This window comes from Mustela nigripes, chromosome 12 (genome assembly GCF_022355385.1).
Source record: "Mustela nigripes isolate SB6536 chromosome 12, MUSNIG.SB6536, whole genome shotgun sequence".
Taxonomy (NCBI): Eukaryota; Metazoa; Chordata; class Mammalia; order Carnivora; family Mustelidae; genus Mustela; species Mustela nigripes.
In genome coordinates this window covers 129988786-130016665 of record NC_081568.1, presented here as the reverse complement: position 1 = coordinate 130016665, position 27880 = coordinate 129988786, and the positions used below count along the sequence as shown (strand labels likewise).

Below are 27880 nucleotides of genomic sequence, written 5' to 3'. Positions count from 1 at the left end.
ATTTCTGGTATGCATAAGCAAATCAGAGTTAGTAATAAAAGGGGTAACTTTATTTTAATGGTAAACTTCATGCTAACTTAATGGTATAATGGGAATGTAATATAAACTCATTTTCATATAAAATCTTTGTTTCCATTTAATTAACATATTAATACATAAAGAAGATGTGTCTTTTTCAGTGCCCGCCCCATGGTTGCCCTATTTTGTGTTATTCTCTGTTTTGTGTGAAGGCTCTGACCTGAATACAAAAGTCGGTCTTTACATGACTCAGAAGAGTGCTTATGGACAATCAGTTCTGTTGCTAAGAAACTTCTAAAGTGTCAGTGGTGTGATCAAGGGAGTACGTGTAAAAAGCAGAGTGCTGAGACAGAGAGCCTCCTTGCAGAGTCTATCAGTCTCACTTCGGAATACCCCTGGCCACAAAACAGTGTCCACAGGGTTTCCTCCCTTTGGTTGTCAGGTACAGTCTGAGAACATCTCCTAATCACAAGCAAGCCCCTGAAAGCGGAATAAATGCCTGAGACAACTGAACGACAGCAATGTGCTGTCGCTGATTTTCGCATTGTAAATGTTAGGTTTATCCCACTAACGAGGTTCTCAGTGTGGGGCATATGTGATAACTAAAACACTTTCTTCTTGACACAATCTTGTAGAGTTATTTTAGTGGTATTAGCCAAACTATAAAAAACTATATGGCAAAACCAAAATACAACATAGACAAGAAAGCCATACTATGGCTTAAAGGAAATTAAACCTATTTCAATGAGTAAACATAAGCTTTTCTTTTAAAAATAACCTTCAAATGAAAAACAGTTGTGGAATGTGTACTGAACAATGGCTAATACAATTAGGCTCATGGTCTATACTGATCTGCTAGTAAGATGTTTCAATAATATTGTATTTGTGATAAAATGGTGAATTATGGATGAAGAACTTTATTGCCTATATTAAATTTGGGAGATGAGAGGGAAAGGATTACATGAGACCTTTCACTGGGGACTCAGTGGTGAGATGGGCTGAAATAAGGCCTCTGGTTTTAAAAGTTTAAATAAAACTTATTAATCCTTTATTATTATTTTTCTAGAAGAGAAAGAATATATTGGCTTTGAGAAGTAGCCTTAGATTGCATGGAATATGAAATTAATTTTAGGTTTCAAATATTGGCAATAAATGTTAATTTAACATTAAAAGATTTCTTGAAAAATGATGAACTACCTAAATATTTGTCATAAAGGTTTGCTGGTGATTCACGATAAAAAAATGCAGGTAAGTCAGGCTTCTGGGCTTATTACCACCCCCACCCCTACTCTGTACTCATAAATTTAAGGAATTATGACAGGAACTGCATAGGAGTGATAGATGGAACTCTTGGAAAATCCATTAACAACACAGATTTGTGACCTGGCTTAATTACATTCAGTCTAGTGGCAATTTTGGTTTCTGTTTTCTTACTAAACAAGTTATGAGGCTTTGTGCATTTCTGAAGCCTTCTTTCCCTACATCAACTTGCAGATTCAGAACGGTATTTGTATGTGTGCTTTCTGGGTATGGATTAGCCTCTTAAAGTACATAATTCCAATAATTATCAGTGACAGAAGGGATGAATAAATTATGCTCTAAGCACAACAAAATTAACAGTAAAAAAATGGTTTGCATAAGTTTTTCTTAATGCATGCGCCTATATTAAATTTAATATTCCATACAACTTATCCTGAAAGACTCCCAATGAGTGATTAATCCTGAACTATACCACTGCCTGCTTTGGGCCAAAGAATAAAATAGAATTTAAATGCTGCAGATGTCACGATGTTTTGAAAAGCTTCTTTAATTTAAGCACAGAGTTATGATGTGAATTGCAAATTCTAACAGCCTGGATGAGGGAAATATCAATGCCATGCTCACTCTTTACACTAGAATGCAAAGATTAAGCTTCAGGTCTTGTTCACAAAATTAAAGCCAAAACCATCATTCCCTCTCCTTGCTGAGAGCTTAGCGTTGAGGCTAGTAAGTGATGAGGGTCTGTTTTCTTTAAATAAAGAATATCATGAAGAGATTCATTTGGAAATACGGACAAAGGGTAAAAATGTCCCACCTGACTCTTCTTTTGAAGACTGGCAAGTGCCTGAAGACCACAGCAAGCACTTAATGCATCCGGGCTTCGATTTACCGCAATATAGGCCATCAAAAGAAGTTTCAATTTTTTACCGTATTTGACAGAAAGGAATACATTGCTGATTTTTTTAAAAAGTTGCTTTGTATATTGTAATATATTTTGAGGGCAAGTTTACTTGGCTTTCATTTTGATCTGGATGTAGTAATTATCAAATGTGTACAAAATTTGCAAGGAAGTTGAAATGATAGACTCAAGCTATTTTGTTCTCTTCAGTATTATCCTTTATACTCTTCAAAGTACTGGGTGTGAGTTCTGTGCGATGGTATTCCTAAGCAGCGAACAACAGCTGGAGAGGAAAGGAGGAATTTTCTATCCCATAAGCTCTTCCAATGGATATAACCAAATGATCACTAAGGTGCTATTTATCTGAACAGAGGCCCGAGCACTTAGTAAAAGCTCCCAAGCCACATTTACCCCTGAGTGTGACCATCTCCTACACACATATTTATCCTGAGAGGCAACTATATACAGAATACGGGGTAAGTTCCCTGGATGCAACTAACATGCAGCTCAACAGACTCCTCCTCTTAACTCTGTGTTCCATCTTATTCACATGACGTGTCTCCAGAACGGTGCTCGCATACGGGTCGGATAAGATAAGGTTATCCTAAGACAAGGATACGTTCCTGGCAGCAGTGTAAGGGTAAATGAAGGGGGAAAGTGGAAACAGGAGGGATGCCCCTCTATCTTCTTCAATAACGTTCACTTAACTTCTTTACCATTTACTACTGCTTAATGGTGTGTGTGTATGTGTGTGTGTGTGTATGCAGGCACATGTGCATGTGTGTACGTACATCCGTATGTTTACGAACTAGAATCATGAAATTCCTTTGGCTCTGGAAACGGACACAAATAAAGGGAATTAAATACCAGGATGCCTCCTCTGAGGTGAAAGTAACTTAACCAAAAGTAGGCTGTTATTTCTGTGGACGTGTGCTTTATAGTTTCACTAAATTTTTTTTTTTTTTTTTTTTTTTTTGCTGCCATTAGGCTTTAAGTATGAACTTCTGAAAACATTTCTTAGAACTTTTCCTGTGATTTCAGACCATAAAATAAAAGGTGTGTGAGTATGTAAAAACTCTGAAAAGAAGGCAGATTTTATATTCTCCTTCTCTTTCTCTAGCTGTTCCTTTCTCCAGACCTGTCTCCCACACACACAGCTCTCAAAAACATCTTTTTAAGATGTTTGCTGTTGCAACCCTAAGAGCATGCTCTTGAGGACATTCCATGCGTCACTGTCCGACACCCAGACCAAGGAGCAGGGAAACAATTAGCTTCCTAATAATAGAGGAGTGTGATGCTTCTCACACTGCACTTCTTTCTGGCAAGAAAGAAGAGAAAGACCCTAAGTGGTCCAACTAGCTCCCAATAGAAAATGATGTTGACAAACAGAATCTTGCCTTGGCAGAGCAAAAAGTCACTTTTGGTTGGAATGTGTCTTGCAGACAATGGCATTACCAGTGCTGCTCTAGCACCCATGGAGTCAGTCTGAGGCACAGGAGAGCAGCCTGGGAACTGTGCCTGAAGTAGAAAACCTTTGAGAAACATCAGTGGTCCTGGTATGTAAAAGATCTGATCATCCCTCCCACTGAGGGGCTGTGCTTTTCTATTTACAATGGCCTAAAATGGCAGGATTGCTGTGGTGAGCTAATAAAGCCCTTGGTAAGAGTGTCTGTTTCTGGAATACATTGGCCTTTGCCTTTTTTTTCTGTCAGTGGCACATACTTAAAAAAACAGTTAATAACAAGAATCACCTTAGAAGACTGTTGTAGGTAATGCAGTATAAACTCATTGTTAATGAGAACAGTGTCACTCTGTTGGAGGACCAGGTCCCAGAAGCTGTTTGCACTGTTCCGTCACTGTGTGATTTTCCTCTTGATGACAGTGAGTTCTTTCTGAAGTTCACTGAACTTGGGGCGGTTTTCAGGTTTATAATCCCAGCACTTCGTCATAATTTTGAAAATGTCCTCTGGGCAGTGCTGAGGGGCTGACATTCGGTATCCTGAAGACCCAAGAGGAACAGAACAGAGTTTAGAATGGAGAGAAGATAGGAACAGTCACACAGGGCAGTACGCAGTGTGTAATCTTAGTACCTTATGTTGCAGGTATAATAGAAACCCCCCAAAACCCATTTCAGGACAAACTGACTTCTGGTTTCTGCAAGTGATGTAGAATTCAGTATTACAGAGGCATCAAATTACCTTCTAGCTTCAATAGCTTATTTTCCATTTGTTTATTTGTCACAGAGTCTGAGGTAAGATAAATCACATACACATTCATATTTCAGTTGTTCTAAGTATTTACTTTTGCTTTTAGAATTTGCTTTATAGATGCTGTGGGCAGAGATTTTTTTTTTTCATCATCAATACAACCCAGGTTTTTGAAGATGAAGAGAAGATAAGGATTTTACAAATGCTAAAAGTGAAATAAAAATGAGTAGGAGCTCTATTCCCTGACAGTCCAAGAAGAATTGTGAATTCAGAGCTGTCTGGTGGTGTGCTGGGTGGCACAGACGTGCCTGTGCGGCTGCGAGTCTTCCTCCTGCACCCGGTTCAACAGCCAGCCTCCTGGAGAGGGGCCTCCCACGAGGGCATTACTGGGTCAGAAGCATTCTCTCTGGTGAGAGCTCTAGACCACACTAGAGCACGCCAGCTGGCCCCCAGCACCGACCTGTTCCTGTTTCTGATCTGGGAACAGCTTATGGTTTCTTCAGAAATGTTAGACAATTTTCAAAAACATCTCTCTGAAGTCCAACTACATTTCGATTAACAATACTATTAGTGGTGTTCATCTGGCATAGAATAAAAAATTAGGAGTTGGAGGAACGCTACTCTCTTTGGCTTGAAGATAGTGCATGGCACAACCTTGCAGATGTCATGCCAGGCAGGGGGAATGCAAGGAAAGCCTATAGCTCTGTTTTTAAACTCTTGGAGTCTTTAAAAGTTTCTTTTGCTGTCGTTGGTTTTGTCACAGAAGAGCCACACCATCCAAGGGTGGCAAAAGCACAAAAGTGGTATGTCCCCTCCTCCCGCTAGGACCTCCACAGACATGGCACTAGCACTGTCCCTGGGAGCTGGATGCGAACACTGCTACCCCCGTTTTTGGCTCACCTCTTTCTACTTGCTCCCGTGCTTGTTGATTTGTCATTCCAGGGTATGGACAGACCCCCAAGCTGAATGTCTCCCAGAGGAGGATGCCGAAGCTCCACACGTCACTCTCAGAACTGTATCTCCCTGGAGGGAAACAAAACCATAACAGGTAAGTGTGTAAGTAGGGGACCATTTCTGGTTAAACATGCCTTTGTCAGTTACATGTCAGCATATTTAAATTTACCAGTGGAATGCAATAACTAGTGATCTTATTTCTTCACTAGTTTTACTTTCCAGGACTAGTAATATTACCAATTAAATGAATAGTCATCAGGCTGCTGGTTTAACAAAAGCAATTTTCAAATGACTTTTCCCCCACCAAAAAGACAAATATTCAGCCAGCATGCAAGTTTACTTTCCCTGTAGTATCTAAATGAGATGGATGGTTTCTATTAAAAAAAAGATACAAATTTGTACACATCAATGCCTAGGAGATTAAATAAGTTGGATTTCTGCAATTTTGTGTTCTGCCTCCATCATTTTATTTCTGTTAAAATTACAAACAAACTTAAAGCAATAATGAAAGTTTCTTGACTTCAATTTTTTACTTGTCACTGTTTACAGATATTCTTACATCCTTAAAGGTCTCATTTTTCTCCACTCTTTCATTTATAGAAAATATACTTTTTTCTGCATATATTTTGAATACGGTAGAATTAACATAGCTGACTGATAAGAACAACTTCTTTAAATTACATGGTGCCTTGTTTTGTCCAGCTATCTTGGTGCACCTGTTTTACTGAGCTACATCTACATGAGCTAAGTTCTTTGGATTTTTTTTTTTTTTTGGTAGTTTTTGAGAGAAGCACAGACATAAAAACACAAGATACCTTCTGGAGGTGGGTATGAAATCAAGGGGGGAAATGGAAAAATCCTTTCTATCCTCTAAGACCCAAAGAATTTAAAGACGTTCATAACATATTTTAATTTTTTATATAGAGCATACACTATCATAACTAAACCCCATTTGTAGTGGTGTAAAACGGTTCTTAAATGATTTCATTTCTATCCCCATTGTAAGCTACCCACCTCAACTCTGCCACTGTAGGATTATAAACACCCCTCGGGTAAAAACATCTTGTTACTTTAAAGTAAGATGGCTTTTTCTCTCTCTTGAACAAAGTAAAATGAGAATGATAGTGTGCCTGCGCTTTGATAACTTCTGTGACGTCAGAGTCTAGAGTGTAGTTGCTGATTATTCCCTCCAGCTGTGTGAATTAGCTTGCTTCTTACTAGACAGTAATTACGGAAATTCACTATGCTGTTTGGTGGTGAGATTAGTTTTCTTGTCTGCATATCAACCCTTTTCATGTTTGCCATCCAATAATTTAATACTTTGCATGGAAGTCATTCAATGACTATAAGTTACGATTAATTCTTGAAGAAAGGTGTACAGAGCCAAATACTTTATTTTTGTAAGATGATATATCAGGGTAGAGATCAAGAAAAAGGCATGTTGCATATAAACCAAGATCACACTCCCAAAAGTGAAAGTTAATAACCGAATTCTATAACCTTGACCTTAAACCTGGTTTTGCTGGATAATTTAATTAAAAAAATGTTAATTTCTCTGCTTATTTTAATGAGGTATAATTGATACATATTATATCAGTTTCAGGTGTACAGCATAACGATTCAGTATTTGTATGTATTGCAAAATGATCAATACAGTAGGACTGACATCCATCACCGTACTTAGTTGCAAAAATTTTTTTCTTGTGAGGAAAACTTTAAAGACTCACTGTCTTAGCCACTTCAACATCTGCAATACAGTAGTATTAATTATAGTCACAATGCTGTTTTATATTCCCATGATTTATTAATTTCACAACAGGAAGTTTGTGCCTTTTGCCCCACTTCACCCATATTAACATCTCCTACCTCTGGCAACCACCAATCTGCTCCCTGTATCCATGACCTTGGTTTGTTTGTTTGTTTGTTTCTTTCTTTTATTTGAAGATTTTACATGGAAGTATAATCATATTGTATTTATCTTTCTCTGACTTATTTCCTGTAGCATAATGAGCCTGAGGTTCATCCATATTGTCACAAATGGCAAGATACTATTTTTATGGCTGAATAATATTCCATTGTATATGTATACCACACCTACTTTATCCTTTTATCTGTCAGTGGGCACTTGTTTCCATGTCCTAGCTACCATAAATAATGCTGCAATGAACATGGGGGTGCACATATCTCTTCAAGTTAGTGTTTTCCTTTTCTTAAAATAAATACCCAGAAGTGGAAATACTATATCATATGGTAGTTCTATTTTTATTTTGGGGGGGAATCATCATACAGTTTTCCATAGTGGCTGCACTATAAATACTTCCACAGCGCACAAAGATTCTCTTTTTTCACATCCTAACAAACATGTTATTTGTGATCTTTTTGATTATAGTCATTGTAACAGGTGCAAGGTGATCTTATTTTAGTTTTTTTTATACACTGGTATTACAGTACCATTGACTATATTCCCTATGCTATACCTTTCATCTCTTTGACTTATTCTGTAACTGGAAGCCTGTACCTCCTACTACCTTTCATCCATTTTGCCTATTCCCCCCAAACATCTCCCCTCTGTTAACCATCAATTTGTTCTGTGTTTATGGATATTTTCCTGCTTTTGTTTTGTTTTTTAGATTAAGTATGTAAGTGAAATTTGTCTTTGACTTATTTCATTCTAGACCCATCTGTTTTGTCATAAATGGCAAATTTTCATCCTTTTTTATAGTTGAGTAATGGTCTATTGTATAACACACACCATATCTTTTTCATTCATCCATCTCTCGATGGACATGTAGGTTGCTTCTATATGTTGGCTATTTTAAATAAGGGTGCAATAAACAGGAGTGCATATATCTTTCTGAATAAACGTCTTCATTTTCTTTTGATAAAAGAGTAGTAAGATTATAGGATCATATTTTTATTTTTTTCTTGAGGAACCTCTAAATTGTTTACTACAATGGCTATACTAATTTACATTCCTACCAACAGTGTGAAGCGCTCCTTTTTCTCCACATTCTTGCCAATACTTGTTATTTATTTTTGATTCAAGCCATTATTAGAGGTATAAGGTGATATTTCATTGTGGTTTTGATTTGCATTTCCTTGATGACTAGTGATATTAAGCAACTTTTCATGTCTGTTGGCCACCTGTATGTTTTCTTTGGAAAAAAAAAATGTCTGTTCAGGTCCTCTGCCCATTATTTAATATTACTATTTGTGTGTTTTTTTGGTGTTGAGTTGTGTAATTTCTTTATATACTTTGATATTAACGCCTCATCAGATATCTTATTTGCAAATATCTTCTCCCATTCAGTAGGCTACCTTTTTATTTTTTTGTTGATGGTTTCCTTTGCTGTGCAGAAGCTTTTTATTTTGGTGTAGTCCTAATAGTTCATTTTTGCTTTTGTTTCCTTTGCCTGAGGAGATATACCTAGAGAAATGCTGCTAAGGCTATATCAAAAATACTACTGCCTATGTTTTCTTGCAAGAGTTTTATGGTTTCAGGTCTCACATTTAGGTCTTCATTTTGAGTTTATTTTTGTGTATGGTGTAAGAAAGTAGTCCAGTTTCATTCTTTTGGATGCAGCTGTCTAGTTTTTCCAGCACCATTTATTATTACTTAAAAAGATATTTATTTAAGTAATCTCTCTATACAAAGTGGGTATCAAACTCATGATCCCTAGATCAAGAGTCACACAGTTTTATGACTGAGCCAGCCAGGAGGTCCATCCCAGCACCATTTATTAAAAAGATTTTCTCCTCAATGTATATTCTTGTCTCTTTTGTCATAGATTAAGTAACCACATATGCACGAGTTTATTTCTGGATTCTCTTCTGTTCCATTGATCTATGTGTCTATTTTAATGCCAATATCATACTGTTATAATTACTACAGCTTTGTAGTACATCTGGTAGCTTGGGATTGTGATACCTCTAGATTTGTGCTTCTTTCTCAATATTGGTTCCATACAAATTTAAGATTATTTGTTCTAGTTCTTTGAGAAATACTATTGGTATTTTGATAGGGATTGCATTGAATCTGTAGGTTGCTTTTGGTAGTATAGACATTTTAACAATATTGCTACTTCTAATCCATGAGCATGGTATGTCTTTCCATTTGCTTTTGTCCTCTTCAATTTCTTCCATCAACATTTTACAGTTTCCAGAATACAGGTCTTTCACCTTCTTGGTTAAGTTTATTTCTAGGTATTTTATTCTTTTAGTGCAGCTATAATTGGAATTGTTTTCTTAATTTCGCTTTCTGCTAGTTGTTAGTGTATAGAAATGCAACATTTTTCTATATGTTAATTTATATCCTGCAACTTTACTAAATTTATTTATTCTAATGGTTTTTGGTACAGGCTGTTGGGTTTTCTTTTTATAGTAACCTGTCATCTGTAAATAATGATAGTTTTACTTCTTCCTTACCAACTTGGACACCCTTTTGTCTCATTGCTATGGCTACGACTTCTAGTACTATGTTGGATTAAAAGTGGTGAAAATGGACATCCTTATCTTATTCTTTATCTTAGAGGAAAAGATCTTGTTTTTCACCATTGAATATGATGTGAGCTGTGGTTTTTCATATAGGGCATTTACTATGTTGAGATATGTTCCCTCTAAACCCACCTTACTAAGAATTTTTATCACAAATGGATGTTGAATTTGGTCAGATGCATTCTGTGCATCTAACTGAAATGATCATATGATTCTTACCCTTAGTTTTGTTATTGTGGTGTATCACTTTGATTGATTTGTGAATACTGAACCATCCTTGCACTTAATAAATCCTGCTTGATGGTGGTGGATGATCCTTTTAATGTAATGCTGAATGTGGTTTGCTACTATTTTGTTGAGGGTTTTTGCCTCAAAACCCCTCATCAGGGATGATGGCCTGTAGTTCATCAGGGATATTGGCCTATAGTTCTCTTTTTTTGTACTGCCTTGGTATGGTTTTGGTATGAAGGTAAGGCTGGCCTTAGAGGATGTATTTGGAAGCTTTCTCTCCTCTTCTATTTCATGTAGTTTGTGGAGGATAAGTATTAAGTCTTCTTTAAATGTTTAGTAAATTCACCCATGAATCCATCTGGTTCTGGACTTTTGTTTTTTGGGAGTTTTTTGATGACCAATTCAATTGTGTCATTAGCAATTGGTTTGTTCAGATTTTCAATCTGTTCCTGATTTTTAGAAGAATATATGTTTCTAGGAATTTATCCATTTCTTCTAGGTTGTCCAATTCATTGGCATATAATTTTTCATAACAGTCCTCCTATAATCCTTTATATTTCTGTCACCTTGGTTGTTACTTTTCTTTCACTTCTGGTTTTCTGTATTTGGGTCCTCTTTTTTTTTTTTTTTTTTTCCCTTGAAGAGTTTGGTTAAAGATTTCACAATTTTGTTGATCTTTTCAAAGAACCAGATCTTGGTTTCATTGATTTTTTTCTATTGCTTTCTTTAAGTCTCTGTTTCATTTATTTCTACTTTGGTCTTTATTATTTCCTTCCTTCTACTAATGCTGGGCTTTGTATGTTCTTCTTTTTCTAGTTCCTTTAGGTGTAAGGTTAGATTGTTACAGTTTTGTTGTTTTGTTTCTTGAGGAAAACCTGTATTGCTATGAATTGAATTTCCCTTTTAGAATTACTTCTGCTGCATCTCAAAAGATTTTTGAATCATTGTGTTTTCATTTGTTTTTATTTCCTTTTATTTTTTTGAGATTTTATTATTAGAGCAAACACAAGCAAGGGGAGCTGCAGGCAGAGGGAGAAGTGGGTTCCCCACTGAGCAAGAAGCCTGATGCAGGACTCTGTCCCAGGACCCTGGGATCATGACCTGAGCTGAAGGCAGACATCTAACTGAGCCACCCAGGCATCCCTTTATTTCCTCTTTGATTTCTTCACTGAATCATTGCTTGGTTGGTGGTAAGTTGTTCAGAAACAATGTATGATATGATAACAGTTGTCTTAAATTTATTGAGAGCTTTTTTGTGGCCTAATGTGATCTAATCTGGGGAATGTTTCATGTGCATTTGAAAAGAATGTGTATTCTGTTGTTTTTGGATGGAGTCTTCTGTACATATATGTTAAGTCCATCTGATCTGTTGTGCCATTCAAAGACATTGTTTCCTTATTGATTTTCTGCCTGGATGATCTCTCCATTGATGTGATTTGGGTGTTAAAGTCTATTATTTTATTAGTTTATTATTATCTCCCTTTATGTCTATTAATATTTGCTTTATGTATTTAAGCACTCCAATATTGGGTGTATAGATATTTACAACTGTTATATCCTCTTAATCCCTTTATCATTATGTATTGCACTTTGTCTCTTGCTACAGTCTTTATTTTAAAGTCTGTTTGGTCTTATATGAACATTGCCCTTTGCTTTCATAATTTTCTTCTAATTATGTTGTCTTCTTTTCCACTTAAATAAGTCCCTTTAACATTTTTTGTAAGAAATGTTTCTTGTAAGACCAGTTTAGTGGTGATGAAGTCCTTTAGCTTTTGTTTGTCTGGAAAACTCTGTATTTCTTCTTTAATTCTAATAATAACCTTGCCAGGTAGAGTATTCTCAGTTGTAGGTTTTTTCCTTTCAGCACTTTGAATATCATGATGCATTTTCTTTTGGCCTGCAAAATTTCTGCTGAAAAGTAAGGCAGTAGCTTTATAGGATTTCCCTTGTATATTACAAGCTGCTTTTCTTTTACTGATTTAACATTTTTATCTTTGATCTTTGAAAATTCAGTTATATGTGTCATGGTGTGGGTCTCCTTGGGTTTATCTTGTTTGGAACTCTCTTTGCTTCCTGAACCTGGATGTTTGTTTCCTTCCCAGGTTAGCTAAGTTTTCAGCCATTATTTCTTGAAATAGGTTTTCTGTTCCTTTCTCTTCTCCTTCTGGAACCACTATAATATGAGTATATATTCACTTGATGTTAAGATCAAGGTTATGATCCCATAACATAACTTCATTTTAAAAATTCTTTTTACTTTTTTGCTTTCTTGCTTGAGTGCTTTCTATTACTCTGTTTTCCAGGTTGCTGATCTGTTCTTCTTCGTCCTCAAATCTAATATTGATTGCCTCTAGTGTACTTTTCATTTTGGTTATTGTATTCTTCAACTCTGATTAGTTCTTTTTTTATATTTTATATCTTTTAGTGAACTTCTCACAAAGTTCATCCATTCTTCTCCAGTGTGGGGGGCATCTTTATGGCATTACTTTGAACTCTTTGTCAAGTAGACAGATTATTTCCATTTTATTTAGTTCTTTTTCTGAGGTTTTGTTTTGTTCTTTCATTTACAGCATCTTCCTCTGTCTCATTTTGCTTATATTTCTGCGTTTGTTTCTATGAATGAAGCAAAACTGCTATGTCTCCTAAACTTGAGAAAAAGGTCTTGTGTATGGTCATCCTCTGTGTAGATTATCTGTGCCTGGTAATTTTGGCTGGCTGGATGGAGCTGTGACTGATATGGGCTGGGGTTCCCATACTGGGCCTCTCTGGTGGGATGGTTGGAACAGAAGTAGGTATGGGCCAGAGCAATCCTAGACAGTGTGTGTAGAGGATGCCCTGGCAGGAGAGCTAAAGCTGAAGTCAACATGGACTAGGGTTGTTCCTGGGGCTCTCCATGCAGAGGTCACCTTGGCAGGAAAGCTGTGGCAAAAGTGGGTACAAGCCAGGGGTTCTTAGGGGTTCAGTGCAGGCAAAGAGCACCTGGTGGGGTGGCTGACATGGAGGGATGCATGGACGTGGCTGTTCTGGGATGCTATATTCAGGATGCATCCTGGCAGGGTGGCTAGAGCCATGGCAAGGTGTGGGCTGGGGAGTGGAGTCCCAGAGCACTCTGCAACAGGAGTGCTCTAGCAAGTTTTCTGGAGCCAAAGTGGTATGGACCTGGTGTCTTTCAGGGTGAGTTGCACCTGTGTCACCTTGGCGAAGACAGCTAGACATTTAATGAGCACTGATCAGTCATGTCCTGGTGTGTGCTGTGCTGGGTGGGGTTGCCTTGGGTTGGTGTGGGCTAGGGGTTCTGGGTTTACTGAAGAGGTAGGTTGGCTTTCAAGGTACAAGAGAATATAAACCATGACACTTACCAGCCCCTCTGATTTGGAGAGAGTTCCAGCAGCTCCCCTGCTGTTTGGTAGAGTTCTAGAGCTGGATCTTTTATATTCTAGTTGCTTTCTTAAACGATAGCTTCCCCCCACCGCCCATCCAGTACTACAGGGCATCTGGGGCATGTATGTCATTGTTGTTTTGATTTGCATTTTCCTGATGATTAATGATGTTGAGCATCTTCTCATGGACTTATTGGCCATCTGTATGTCTTCTTTGGAAAACTGTCTAGTCAAATTTGTCTATTTCTTAATTGAATTTTTTTGATATTGAGCTGTATGAATTATTTTGGATATTATTAACCCTTGATCAGATACATGATTCACAAATACTTTCTCCCATTTAGTAGGTTCCCTTTTCATTTCGTTGATAACTTTCTTTGTTGTGTAGAAAGTTGTAGCTTGATGTAGTTTGTTAAAGTAGAAAACTTTTACTTTTGGTGTCAGACCCAAAAAATTATCTCCAAAAAACCAAGTCAAGGAAATTAATGCCTGTGTTTACTTCTAGGAACTTGTGGTTTTGAGTCTTCTATTAAAGTCTTGAATCCATTTTGAGTTTATTCTTGTGTATGGTATAAGATGGTGGTCCAGTTTAATTCCTTTGCCTGTGACTGTAGTTTTCTTAGCAGCATTTATTGAAGAGACAGTCCCTACCCTACTGTATATTCTTGGCTCCTCTGTTGTAAATCGATTGATCATATACACATTGGTTTGTTTCTGGGCTCTCCTGTTTCATTGATCTGTGTACCTGTTTTTATGTTAATACCCTACTGTTTCAATTACTATAGCTTTTTAGTAGAGTTAGACATTAGGCAGCACAATGCCTCCAACTTTGTTCTTTCTCAGGATTGCCTTGGTTATTCACAGTCTTTTGTGGTTCCCTACAAATTTTAGAATTGTTTGCTGTATTTCTTCCAAAAACACATTCAATCTGTAGAGTGCTTTGGGTATTACCAAATTGTTAAATACCAATATTCTCCTAATCCAGGATCAGGGAATATTTTTCCATGTATCTGTATTGTCGTCATTTCCTTTCACTAATTTCTTTCAGTGTCTGGAGTACAAGTCTTTCACGTCTAAGTTAAATTTATTCATAATTCATAGGTATTTTATTCTTTTGATACAGTTGTAAATGGGACTGTTTTCTTAATTTCTCTTTTTGATAGTCTATTTCAATGTACAGAAATGCAATATTTTTGTATACTGCAAATTTACTGAATTCATTAATTGTTCTAACAGTTTATTGGTAGTCTTTAGTGTGCCTATATATAATAATGTCATCGGCAAAGAGTGATAATTTTACTTCTTCTTTTCCAGTTGGCATGCTTTTTATTTTATCTTTATCTAATTGCTCTAGCTATAACTTCCAATACTATGTTGAATAAAAGTGGTGAAAGTGGAAATCCTTGTCTTTATCTTATTTAACTGTTGAGTATGATGATAGCTGTGGGCTTGTGTTATATATGGCCTGTATGATGCTCAGTTATATTTTGTCTATACTCAGTTTGTTGAGATTTTATCATAAATGGATATTGAATTTTGTCAAATGCTTTTTCTGCATCTATGGAGATGATAATTTTGATTTTTCCTTTTGTTAATGTGACATATCTCATGGATTGACTTGTGGAGGTTAAAACATTCTTGAACCCCTGGAATAAATCCCACTTGAATATGGTGTAAAACCTCTTAATGTATTGTTAAATTTAGTTTGGTAAAATTTTGTTAATGAATTTTGCAGCTATGTTTAAAACAGATATTGGCCTGTAATTTTCATTTCTGGTGGTTTCCTTATCTGGTTTTGATATCAGGGTGATGCTGGCCTTGTGAAAGAACTTTGGAAGTATTTCCTCCTCTTCTATTTTTTTGGAAGAGTTTTAAATAAAGAAGAATTAATGCCCATCTTTCTCCATGTCTGGTAGAATTCACCAGTGAAATCATGTGGTCCTGGACTTTTGTTGTTGGTTTTTGTCTACTAGTAAGGAAACTGAAAAAGTAATAGGTTTGTTCAGGTTTTCTATTTCTTCATAATTCAGTCTTGGTGAATTGTATATTTTTAGGACTTTATCTATTCTTCTATGTCCATGTGTTGTGGCATACCATTGTTCATAGTAGTCTTTTATGACCCTTTGTATTTCTGTGGTACTGGTGTAATATCTCCTCTTTCATTTCTCATTTTGAATTCTCTCTTTTTTCTTGATAAGACTAGCTAAAGGTTTGCCAATTTTATTTTTTTCAGAGAACCATCTCTTTGTTCATCATCCTTTTTAATTGTCTTTTTAGTCTCTCTTTAATGTATTTATGTTCTGTGCTTTGTTATTTCCTTCCTTCTCTAACTTTGGACTTCATGTCTTCTTCATTTTCTAGTTACTTGATGAATAATGTTTGCATTTTTCTCTTTATTTGGTGCTATGAACTTCCCTCCTTCCTTTTGCTTCATCTCATGAATTTTGGTATATTGTATTTCCATTTTGATTTGTCTCAAGGTTTTTTTTTTTTTAAGGTTTTATTTACTTATTCTAGAGAGAGAGAACACACATGAGCAGAGGGAGTCCTAAGCAGACTCAACACTAAGTGAGGAGACCTGTGAGAGGCCTGATCTTATGACCCTGAGATCATGACCTGAGCTGAAATGTAGAGTGCGACACTTAACTTTCTGAGAGGCCCTTCTGGTGCCTCTCAAGGTATTTTTTGATTGCTCTTTTGATTTCTTCTTATTATTCTTTTTTTTTTTTTTTAAAGATTTTATTTATTTGACAGACAGAGAGAGAAATCACAAGTAGGCAGAGAGGCAGGCAGAGAGAGAGAGGAGGAAGCAAGCTCCCTGCTGAGCAGAGAGCCTGACACGGGCCTCGATCCCAGGACCCTGAGATCACGACCTGAGCTGAAGGCAGAGGCTTAACCCACTGAGCCACCTGGGCGCCCTTGATTTCTTCTTTAATGCATTGGTTTTTCAGTAGAATGTTGTTTAATATCCCAGTAATTGTGAAATTTCATACCATTGTGGTCAGAAAAGATGCTTGATATGATTTCAATCTTATTAAATTTATTAAGACATGTTTTGTGGCCTAAGATATGATCTGTCCTGGAGAATGTTCCATGTACACTTGAGAAGGATGTGTATTTTGGTGCTTTTGGATGAGATGTTCTGTATATATCTATGCAGTCCACCTAGTCCAATGTGTCATTTAAGGCCCTTATTTCCTTATTGATTTTTCTGTCTGGATGATCTATCCTTAGATAAGTGGTATATTAAACTCTTCTACATTGTTGCTATTTATTTATCCCTTTAGGTATGTTAGTATTTGCTTTAAAATTTTTTTATTAACATAAAATGTATTATTAATTACAGGGGTACAGGTCTGTGATTCATCAGTCTTAAGACAATTCACAGTGCTCACCATAACACATACCTCCCCAATATCCATCATGCAGCCACCCCATCCTCCCATCCTCCTCTCCCCCAGCAACCCTTAGTTTGTTTCCTGAGATTGAGTCTCTTATGGTTTGTCTCCCTCTCTGGTTTCATCTTGTTTCATTTTTCCCTCCCTTCCCCTATGATCCTTTGTCTTGTTTCTCAAATTCCTCATATCAGTGAAATCATATGATAATTGTCTTTCTCTGCCTGACTTATTTCGATTAGCATAATGACCTCTAGTTCCATCCACATCATTGCACATGGAAAGATTTAGGTTTTTTGGTTTTTTTTTTTTTTTTGGATGGCTGCATAGTATTCCACTTTGTATATATACCACCTCTTCTTTATCCATTCATCTCTTGATGGACATTGAGGCTCTTTCCATAGTTTGCCTATTGTGGACACTGTTGCTATAAACATTTGGGTGCACATGCCCCTTCAGATCACTACATTTATATCTTCAGGGTAAATACCCAGTAGTGTGATTGCTGGGTCATAGGGTAGCTCTACTTTCAACTTCTTGAGAAACCTCCATACTGTAATCCAGAGTGGCCGCACCTGCTTGCATTCCCACCAAGAGTGTAGGAGGGTTTCCCTTTCTCCGCATCCTTGCCAACATCTATCATTTCCTGACTGGCTAATTTTAGCCATTCTGACTGGTGTGAGGTGATATCTCATTGTGATTTTGATTTGTATTTCCCTGATGCCAAGTGATGTTGAGTACTTTTTCATGTGTCTCTTGGTCATTAGGATGTCTTCTTTGCAGAAATGTCTGTTCATGTCTTCTGCCCATTTCTTGATTGGATTATTTGTTCTTTGGGTGTTGAGTTTGATAAGTACTTTATAGATTTTGGATTCTAGTCCTTTATCTGATAAGTCATTTGCAAATATCTTCTCCCATTCTGTCAGGTGTCTTTTGGTTTTGTTGACTGCTTTCTTTGCTGCACAGAAGCTTTTGATCTTATTTAAGTCCCAGTAGTTCATTTTTGCCCTGGTTTCCCTTGTCTTTGGCAACGTTTCTAGGAAGAAGTTGTTGCAGCTGAGTTCAAAGAGGTTGCTGCCTGGGTTTTCTTCAAAGATTTTGATGGATTCCTATCTCACATTGAGGTTTTTTATCTGTTTTTAATCTATTTTTGTGTGTGGTATAAGGAAATGGTCGAGTTTCATTCTTCTGCATGTGGCTGTCCAATTTTCCCAACACCATTTGTTAAAGAGACTTTTATCCATTGGACATGCTTTCCTGCTTTGTTAAGATTAGTTGATCATAGAGTTGAGGGTCCATTTCTGGGCTCTCTATTCTGTTCCATTGATCTATGTATGTCTGTTTTTGTGCCAGTACCATACTGTCTTGATGATGACAGCTTTGTAATAGAGCTTGAAGTCTGGAATTGTGATGCGACCAGCTTTGCTTTTCTTTATCAACATTTCTCTGGCTATTCAGAGTCTTTACTGATTCTATATAAATTTTAGGATTATTTGTTCCATTTCTTTGAAAAAAGTTGATGGTATTTTGTATTAAATTTGTAGATTTCTCTAGGTAGCATAGACACGTTCACAATATTTTTCTTCCAATCCATGAGCACAGAACGTTTTTCTATTTCTTCCTCAATTTCTTTCGTGAGTATAGTTTTCTGAGTACAGGTTCTTTTCCTTTTTAGTTAGATTTATTCCTAGGTATCTTATGGTTTTGGGCACAATTGAAAATGGGATGAACTCCTTAATTTTTCTTCCTTCTGTCTTGCTGTTGGTGTATAGAAATGCAGCTGACTTCTGTGTATTGGTTTTATATCCTGACACTTTATACTGCATTCCTGTATGGGTTCTAGCATTTTTGGGGTGGAGTCTTTTGGGTTTTCCATATAAAGTATCATGTCGTTTGTGAAGAATAAGAGTTTGACTTCTTTGCCGATTTGGATGCCTTTCATTTCTTTTTGTTGTCTGATTGCCAAGCTAGAACTTCTAGTACTATGCTAAATAGCAGTGGTGATAGTGGATATCCCTGCCATGTTCTTGATCGTAGGGGAAAAGCTCTCAGTTTTTACCCATGGAGAATGATATTTGCTGTAGGTTTTTCGTAGATGGCTTTGATGATATTGAGGCATGTACCTCTATCTCTACACTGTGAAGAGTTTTGATCAAGAAAGGATGCTATACTTTGCCAAATGCTTTTTTCTGCATCTATTGAGAGTATCATGTGGTGGTTCTTTCTTTTATTAATGTATTGTATTACATTGATTGATTTGCGGATGTTGAACCAAACTTGCAGGCCAGGAAAAAATCCCACTTGGTTGTGGTAAATAATCCCTTTAATGTACTGTTGGATCCTATTGGCTAGTATTTTGGTGAGAATTTTTGCATCTGTGTTCATCAAGGATATTAGTCTCTAATTCTCCTTTTTTGATGGGGTCTTTGTCTGGTTTTGGGGTCAAGGTATTGCTGTCCTCATAAAATGAGTTTGGAAGTTTTCCTTCCATTTCTATTTTTTGGAACAGTTTCAGGAGAATAGGTATTAATTCTTTAAAGGTTTGGTAGAATTCCTTTGAAAAGCCACCTGGACCCAGGGTCTTGTTTCTTGGGACATTTTTGATGACTGCTTCAATCTCCTTACTGGTTATGGGTCTGTTCAGTTTTTTATTTCTTCCTGGTTCAGTTTTGGTAGTTTAATATCTCTAGAAATGCATCCATTTCTTCCAGACTGTTAAAATAGCTGGTGTATAATTGCTCATAATATGTTCTTATAATTGTTTGTATTTCTTTGGTGTTGGTTGTGATCTCTCCTCTTTCATTCATGATTTTATTAATTTGAGTCACTTCTCTTTTCTTCTTGATAAATTTGGGCAAGGGTTTATCAGTCTTTTTAATTCTTTTAGAGAATCAGCTCCTAGTTCTGTTAATCTGTTTTATTTCTCTTCTCTTGCTGGGTCTAGCCTTTCTTTGCTGTTATTTCTTTAGCTCCTTTAGGTGTAGGGTTAAGTTGTATACTTGAGACCTTTCTTATTTCTTGAGAAAGTCTTCTATTGCTATGTATTTTCCCGTCAGGACTGCCTTTGCTGTGTCACAAAGATATTGAACAGTTGTGTGTTCATTTTCATTTGCTTCCATGGATTTTTTTCAATTCTTCTTTAATTTCCTGGTTGACTCATTCATTGTTTAGTAGGATGCTCTTTAGCCTCCATGAATTTGAGTTCTTTCCAACCTTCCTCTGTGACTGAATTCTAGTTTCAGAGCATTGTGGTCTGAAAATATACAGGGAATGATCCCAATCTTTTGGTACCGTTTGAGACCTGATTTTTGATTCAGGATGTGATCTATTCTGTAGATGTTCCAGGTAAACTAGAGAACAATGTGTATTCTGTTGTTTTAGGATGGAATTTTCTGAATATATCTGTGATGTCCATCTGATCCAGTGTGTCATTTAAAGCCTTTATTTCCTTGTTAATCTTTTGCTTAGATGATCTGTCCATTTCAGGAAGTGGAATATTCAAGTCCCCTACTATTATTGTAATATTGTTGATGTGTTTCTTTGATTTATATAATTGGCTGTTCCCATGCTAGGGGCCTAGATATTTAAAATTGTTAGATCTTCTTATTGGACAGACCCTTTAAGTATAAGGTAGTATGATAAGGTGTCCTTTCTCATCATTTTAAATAATCTTTGGTTTAAAATTGAATTTATCTGATAGAAGGATTGCCACCCCAGCTTTCTTTTGATGTCCATTAGCATGGTAAATTGTTTTTCATACCCTCACTTTAAATCTGGAGGTGTCTTTGAATCAAAATGAGTTTCCTGCAGACGGGATATCAATGGGTCTTGTTTTTTTATCCATTCTGATACCCTATGTCTTTTGATTGGGGTATTTAGCCTATTTACATTCAGGGTAACTATTGAAAGATATGAATTTAATGCCATTGTATTGTCTGTAAGGTGACTGTTACAGTATATTGTCTCTGTTAGTTTCTGGTCTGTTACCGTTAGGCTCTCTCTTTGCTTAGAGGACCCATTTCAATAGTTCCTATAGGGCTGGTTTGGTGTTTGCAAATTCTTTTAATTTTTGTTTGTCCTGGAAGCTTTTTATTCCTCCTTCTATTTTCAATGACAGCCTAGTTGGATATAGTATTCTTAGCTTCATATTTTTCTCATTTAGTGCTCTGAATATATCATGCCAGTCCTTTCTGGCCTGCCAGGTCAGGTGGATAGGTCTGCTGCCAATCTAATATGTTTACCATTGTTGGATATAGATATCTTGTCCCGAGTTGCTTTCAGGATTTTCTGTTTGTTTCCAAGCTTGTAAGTTTTACTATTAGATGACGGGGTGTTTGACCTATTTTTATTGATTTTGGGGGGTGGTCCTCTGTTCCTCCTGGATTTTGATGCTTGTTTTCTTTCCCCAATTAGGGAAGTTCTCTGCTCTAATTTGGTCCAACATACCTTCTGCCCCTCTCTTTTTTCCTCATCTGGGATCCAAATTATTTTTAATATTGTTTGGTATTCTGATATCACTCATCTCTCGAATTCTCCCCTCGTAATCAGCTTCTTTATTCTCCATCATTTGGTCTTCCATATCACTAATTCTCTCTTCTGCCTCATTTATCCAAGTGGTAAGAGCCTCCATTTTTTATTGCACTACATTAATAGCTTTTTTAAATTTCAGCTTGGTTAGATTTTAGTGATTTCTCCAGAAAGGGATTCTCTAGTATGTTCAATGCTTTTCTCAAGCCCAGCTAAATCTTTATAGCTGTCATTCTGAACTCTAGTTTTGATATCTTATAGTGTCCATATTGATTAGGTCCCTGGTAGTTGGTACTGCCTCTTGTTCCTTTTTTGAGGTGAGTTTTTCAGTTTTGTCGTTCTGTCCAGAGAAGAACAGATGAGTGAGAGGACAAAATGCTAAAAGGCTAACAAAGACTCCAGGAAAATATACACTTCCAGAAAGTGGTTACTTCTCTGTGCCTAGAATTGGTGCTATTCTCTTTGATCTCCTGTTGAGCTTGTAGGTGTTCAGAATGGTTTGATAACTATCTAGCTGAATGCCTGGGACTAGACAAAATTTAGGTCCTCTACTCCTCTGCCATCTTGCTCTTCCCCCCCTTACCCTTTCTTTTCAACTTAGAGAAGTCCATTTCTCATTTTTTTTTTTTTTTTCTATAGCCGGTTTAGTCTTGATGAACTCCCTTAGCTTTTGCTTATCTGGAGAACTCTTTGTATCTCCTTCAGCCCTAAATGTTAGCTATCAAGTAGAGTATTCTTGTTTGCAAGTGTTCTGCTTTCAACCTTTGAATATATTGTGCTACTCTTCTGGCCTGCAATGTTTCTGCTAAAAAAATTGGTGAGTCTTATGGGGGCTCCTTTGTATGTGACAATTTGCTTTTCTCTTGCTGCTTTTAAGATTCTTATCTTTAAATTTTAACATTTTAATTGTAACGTGTCTTGGTGTGAGTCTCTTCGAGTTCATTTTATTTGGAACTCAGTGGGCCTCCTAGATCTGGATGTGTTTCTTTCCCTAAATTAGGGAAGTTTTAAACCATTATTTCTTTACATAAGTTTTCTGTCCCTTACTCTCCCCTCTTCTTCTGCTGGGACTTCTATAATGCAAATGTCAGTCTGCTTCATGGTGTTCTGTAAGTCCCTTGAGCTACCTTCACTTCTTAAAATTCTTTTTGCTGCTCTGATGGGGTGAGTTCACTGCCTCATGTTTGAGTTAACTGATCCTTGATTTTTCATCTAGTTTTCTGGTAAACCCCTCTAGTGTATTTTTATTAGCTCAATTATTTCGTTTTTTTGTTTTTTGGGTTTTTTTTTTTTTCCAGCTCTGTGACTTCAATTTGGTTTTTTGTTATATTCTCTATCTCTTCATTGAAGGTGTCATCATGTTCATTCTTCTTCTGAGTTTGGTAAGCATCTTTGATTACTTTGAAATCTTTATCAGATAAATCATTTATCTCTCCTTCACTAAAATTTTATTTTCCTGAGGGTTTCTTTTGTTCTTTCACTTGGCATATTTCAGTGTTTTCTCATTTTTCTTGACTCTTGGTTTTTATGCATTTGAGGAACAGCCACCTCTCCCAGTCTTGAAGAAACACCCTCATGTACTACATGAATGTCATCATTCAGCCTTACTCTAGCTCTTTGTCTTTCAAACCTGTGTGATTGTCCATGCAGACTATTTTATTTTTAATAGCTCACAGTAGTTGAGGGTGCTCCTAGACCTATCATGTCCTAAAGAATATCAGCACTGAAATTGAGTCTGATTTGCAGCCAGACCCTAAACTACTGGCTGTGGTCCCAAAGTCCTGTGGGACTACATGTGTAAGCCCCAGTGACACTAGAGCCAGCTGACCTGGAGTTATCCACTGGGCAGCAGTTGTAAAAACTGGGGTTTTAGCTGAGTGCATAAGCTCCTTTTTGGGAGATACCAGGGGGCTGTAGTGGGGCAAAGGGAGAGTGCAAAGATGGTGTCTACCAGTCTCCATTACTTCAGCCTCTAGATGTGTGCCAAACCTGTGGCACACACAGGGGGAACTTCCCCACAGTCTGAAGCTCCCAACAGGCAAATAGGCTTCATAGATGGCTGTTGGTGCAGTGCCTTGGGGAATGCTGGCTTGCCAAGAACTCTGATTGTTACAGTCATCTGGGACTCAGGAATACAAGTGTCTCTTGGTCACTAGAGCCAAATCAAGGGGTATTCTCTGGATGGCAGCCCCTAAAACTGGGAAACCAGTTGGGTGTAAGAGCTCTCTTCTGAGAGATACTGGTGTTCTGGAATATACTGGTGCTATGGAATACGTCAGAGTATGAGGATTACGCCTGCCCTCTAATGTCTCTGGAAAGGATTACAGTTGGGTCTTAGATGTGTGTTCAGTTAGAAGCCTGCACCTCTGGCTATAGCTATGATGGTAAGCCAATAGGCCTCTTTCACAGAAAGACAGAGCTCTTGGGCCTATTGCATCTTACTGTGTCTTAAGGGTGGTAGCTGTTTAAGAATTCTGTCACTGTTGATTACAATCCTGTGGAATCTATGAAAATAAGCCCTGCTGACCACCAGAGTCAGGTGATACAGAGAGGTAGCATCTGCTAAAATCTGAGTACCAGACAAGGGTATAAGCTCCTTTCTGGGAGATTCTGGCAAGGGAAGTAGAGGGAGAGTACAGAGATGGTGTCCACTGGCCTTTGTTCCTGGACAGAACTTCCACAGACCTGTAGGTGGATGCCATTTCAGAAGTCTGTCCATGGGCCACAGCTCCTGGAAAAGTGAGTAAAGACTGTGGATATGTTGCTTTCTGTCAGGGCACTGGGGTGGTAGCCTGCCAAGAACTCTCTGTTACACTCATATGGTACGCAGGAATGCAAACCCCCTGGTTTCCAGAGTCTGACGATCAAGGGCTCTTCCCTGTGTGGCAACTGCAAAAACTAGGCTACTAGATATGTGTAAAAACTCCCCTCTGAGAGATAATGGTGTTCTGGGGTGCAGAGGGAGAATGTGAAAATGGCATCTGCCAGCTTTCATCCCTGAAGGTATCTCCAGCAGACCCATAGATGTGTACTAATAAGATGCCTCTCAAGCTGATGCTTTAAGACTATCAGATGAGCTTCTTTCACCTAGCCTGTCCATTGGCTGCTTCTGCTCTGGGTCCAAGGGCAGGTGATTCCAAGCATGGGGCCTTTTAAGAATTGTTTTTACATTCCCTGTAGCCTTGTGAGTACTGATGTGAGCCTTGTTGGTTTTCAAAGGTTGATTTTTGAGAGCTCACCTTTCAGATGCAGGTCTTAAATGCTGGGATCCCTGAAGTGGGGGGCTTAAACCCTTTGCTCTTCAGGGAGAAGCTGTGGGTTTTTAGTTCCCTCCTGATGATAGTTCCTGGTGCTGGGGGTGGAGTTTATGGTCAGACTGTGTCTTAGCCTCTCTTATCTGCTAAGATACAGGTTTTTTCTTTTGTTCGCCTATTATGTAGCACTTACTTAGCTAGTTTTTAGGGGATTTTTTTGTTTTTTTGTTTTTTTTGGTTTTTATTGAGAAAATTGTTCCATAGACTTGTGTCTGTGAGAGGAGATGTGAGTTTGGGATCTTCCTACATCATCATGTTGAACAAGAAACTTTTTGGATAATTTTAATGGGCTAAGAGCAATTTACAATTGTACAGAATTTTGCTACTTCTCCATCTCATTTGGTCCTCATAATACCCTTATATGGAAAAGGCACTATCTATCTTTTCATCTTGCAAATTAGAAAACACAGGTGTAGAGAAGCAGAAGACTTGCCAAGGTCTGCAACTAATGAAATAACTGGTGGGAAATGTGGCCCTGATGATTGATCCAGGACTCTTTTCGCTATAAATCCTGCCTCCTCCTCATTTCAGAATACTTAGTCATATCAGGCTAATTAGAGGAAGGTTCAGCCCAAAATTCTTAGGTAACAAATGAAAAAATGTCTTTTTAAGATTATTTCTTAGTTGAAGATGAATATCCTATTTGCTCTTTACAAGAACATTCCTTTGGCAACAGCCATATTGAGCATGGTAGCAATATATTCTGAAAAGATTATTAAGTATGCTACCATTTTGTGTTCAAAAAGTAGGGGAGGAAATTTATATGCAATGATGTGTCATGTGGCTAGAGATAGGTAGGAGAAAGGCTTACATGCCATTGTAGGCTCTTTACTATTGCTTGATTGAAAAAAAAAAGTGTCCTTTTTAAGAAAATTAAATGACAGCAACACTAATGACAAAATAATGATGAAAATAAGTTTAACTCTATGACCCTAAAGCAAAATTTCTGAGAGCTTCCTTAGATGGAAGGATCTTTCTGTCAACTTTGCTCTCACATATCATGGGAGAGTTGGGCAGTATTTTGGCTACTCTCAGGCAAGAGTGAAGGGAAGCATCAGTGGGGAAGAAAAGACCCTTTGAAAAAAAGGCAGAATCTTGCCACCCATCATAAAATAATATTTGCATAAAATATGAAATAAGTGTAACAAGAAATAGGTCTTTCAATAGATATATTTACCACTCTTGTTAACCTCTGAGGAATTCCCTCATTGGGTTGGGTAATAAGTATTCCAGACTTCTTCCTTATCTACTGTTAAAATCTCTCCCCCTTTGTCATGTAAATTGCTCTGCACTGTATTAATAGTAAAGACTGCTAAAAGAAAAAATGTCCCTCATTGCCAACCAAAGACCTTCATATCTCTCTTTATTACTTAAAATGCTGTAGGTCTGGCTCTAAGAGATATCTGGAAATAGAATTTTGATTTGTAAATACAGCAGCTTGAAATGCACCTAAAATACATTTTGATTGAAAGGCAGAATTTCACTTGGCAGAATAGTAAGAGGACGTTCAAAGGCAACAAAGAGGATCTGGTTAATAGGGTTAAAACAAATCCTAGCTAGATTTCAGGTCTCCCAAGTCCAGTTCCATCCCCCTTATAGGAATACTATAGGAAGGTACAAGAAGGGGTTAACAACGTTTTGTCATTTAAAGAAAACCTCTGCCTGGGTGGCTCAGTTGGTTAAGCAGCTGCCTTCGGCTCAGGTCATGATCCCAGCGTCCTGGGATCGAGTCCCACATCGGGCTCCTTGCTCCGCAGGGAGCCTGCTTCTCCCTCTGACTCTGCCTTCCACTCTGTCTGCCTGTGCTCGCTCTCACTCTCTCTCTCTTACAAATAAATAAATAAAAACTTAAAAAAAAAATAAAGAAAACCTCTGCATAAATAACAGGTTACAGTCTTTTGTCCTGTGATTATTCGTCACTGAATATAATCTTAAAGTCCTATCACTATCAAAAATAGCAGGGCTGCCATTTTCTCTAGATGCTGAGGAATAGTGGAATTAGTCTGCTATCATTAGAAAGCTTATAAAAACTTCTCTTAGCATATGGGAAGACAAATTAGGGTGTGGATTAGTATCTACGGAGTGTTAAGCTCAAAAACTTCATCATTGGGTACTAGAACAAATTAGTCAATTTCTCATAATGACAACTACATACAACATGTACTCCATAGTATCGTTAGTATTCAAAATATAGAACAGATCCTGGTGTCTGAATCAGCCCCAACTAATTGCCAAACCAATCACATTCCGAAGCTTTATCTGGAAAACACCTGGCTGTTCCCCAAAAAGGTAAACACAGAATTACCATATGACTCCTAATGTATACCTAGAATAAATAAAAACAGGTACTTAAACAAATCCTTGTACAGAAACGTTCACAGCACTATTCACAGTAGCTGAAAAGTGAAAACTGCCCAAAAATGCATCACTGAATAAACAGATAAACAAATTGAAAATATGTACAATGGGATATTATTCAGCTGTAAAAAGGAATTAAGTTAATTATACATGCTACAATATGGATGAACCTCAAAAACATTTAAGAAATCTATAGTATGTATAGTATATTCCATTTATATGAACAAATATGCAGTATAGGTAAATCCATAGCAACAGAATATAGACATGTGGTTGCCAGTTGCTGGGGGAAAGAAGAAATAGGGAGTAAATGGGTAAAGGTTATTATTTTGGTGTGATGAAAATGTTCAAACTAGAACGAAGTGGTTATACAATACTGTGAACTTTACTAAATACCACTGAATTACTCACTTCAAAATGGCTAATTTCAAGTTATATGAATTGTACCTCACTTAAAAGCTTTGTCTTTAATTTAGGCATTAAGTTAAAGCATTTATAAGTGCCCCATTTTTCATGATGAAGTAATTTTTCATTTTAAATCAGTAAAGAATCATTTTATATTTCCATTTAAAACATACTATACCCATTCACCAACTTATGGCTCATATGCTGCTTCTCTTAATGAAAATGTAATTTATAACTTCATTTAAAGCACAATCTCTCTCAATTCTGAGTTATTACCCATCTTGTTATAGACCAATAAAAACAGAGTATCTGTTTCTAGATATAAAGATAACACAACCTGTATTTATTTCCAATTACAATGACATACATTCAAAAATTCCTGCCGTTTTAAAAATGTAACTTCCATTTCTCTCCACAAGACTTATTTAAGTTCCAGAGA

The 27880-nt window shown here is 37.1% G+C and overlaps 1 protein-coding gene and 1 long non-coding RNA gene across 4 annotated transcripts in view; one reads left to right on the top strand and one right to left on the bottom strand.

The window, feature by feature from the left end:
- Positions 1-22: 22 nt before the first annotated feature.
- Positions 23-27880, bottom strand: part of FER (FER tyrosine kinase) — a 473779-nt gene continuing 445921 nt past the window's right edge. For all 3 annotated transcript variants that reach the window (XM_059418338.1, XM_059418340.1, XM_059418339.1), the window contains 2 exons: positions 5284-5406; positions 23-4175 (listed from right to left, as the gene is read on the bottom strand). In XM_059418338.1, the coding sequence (XP_059274321.1) occupies positions 4030-4175; positions 5284-5406 (269 nt within the window). In that variant the 3' untranslated portion in view covers positions 23-4029. The remainder of the gene's footprint in view (positions 4176-5283; positions 5407-27880) is intronic.
- LOC132028836 (uncharacterized) overlaps positions 3643-27880 on the top strand; it is a 49119-nt gene continuing 24881 nt past the window's right edge. The window contains exons 1-2 of the long non-coding RNA XR_009407564.1: positions 3643-3732; positions 5326-5431. This is a non-coding gene — a long non-coding RNA (uncharacterized LOC132028836). The remainder of the gene's footprint in view (positions 3733-5325; positions 5432-27880) is intronic.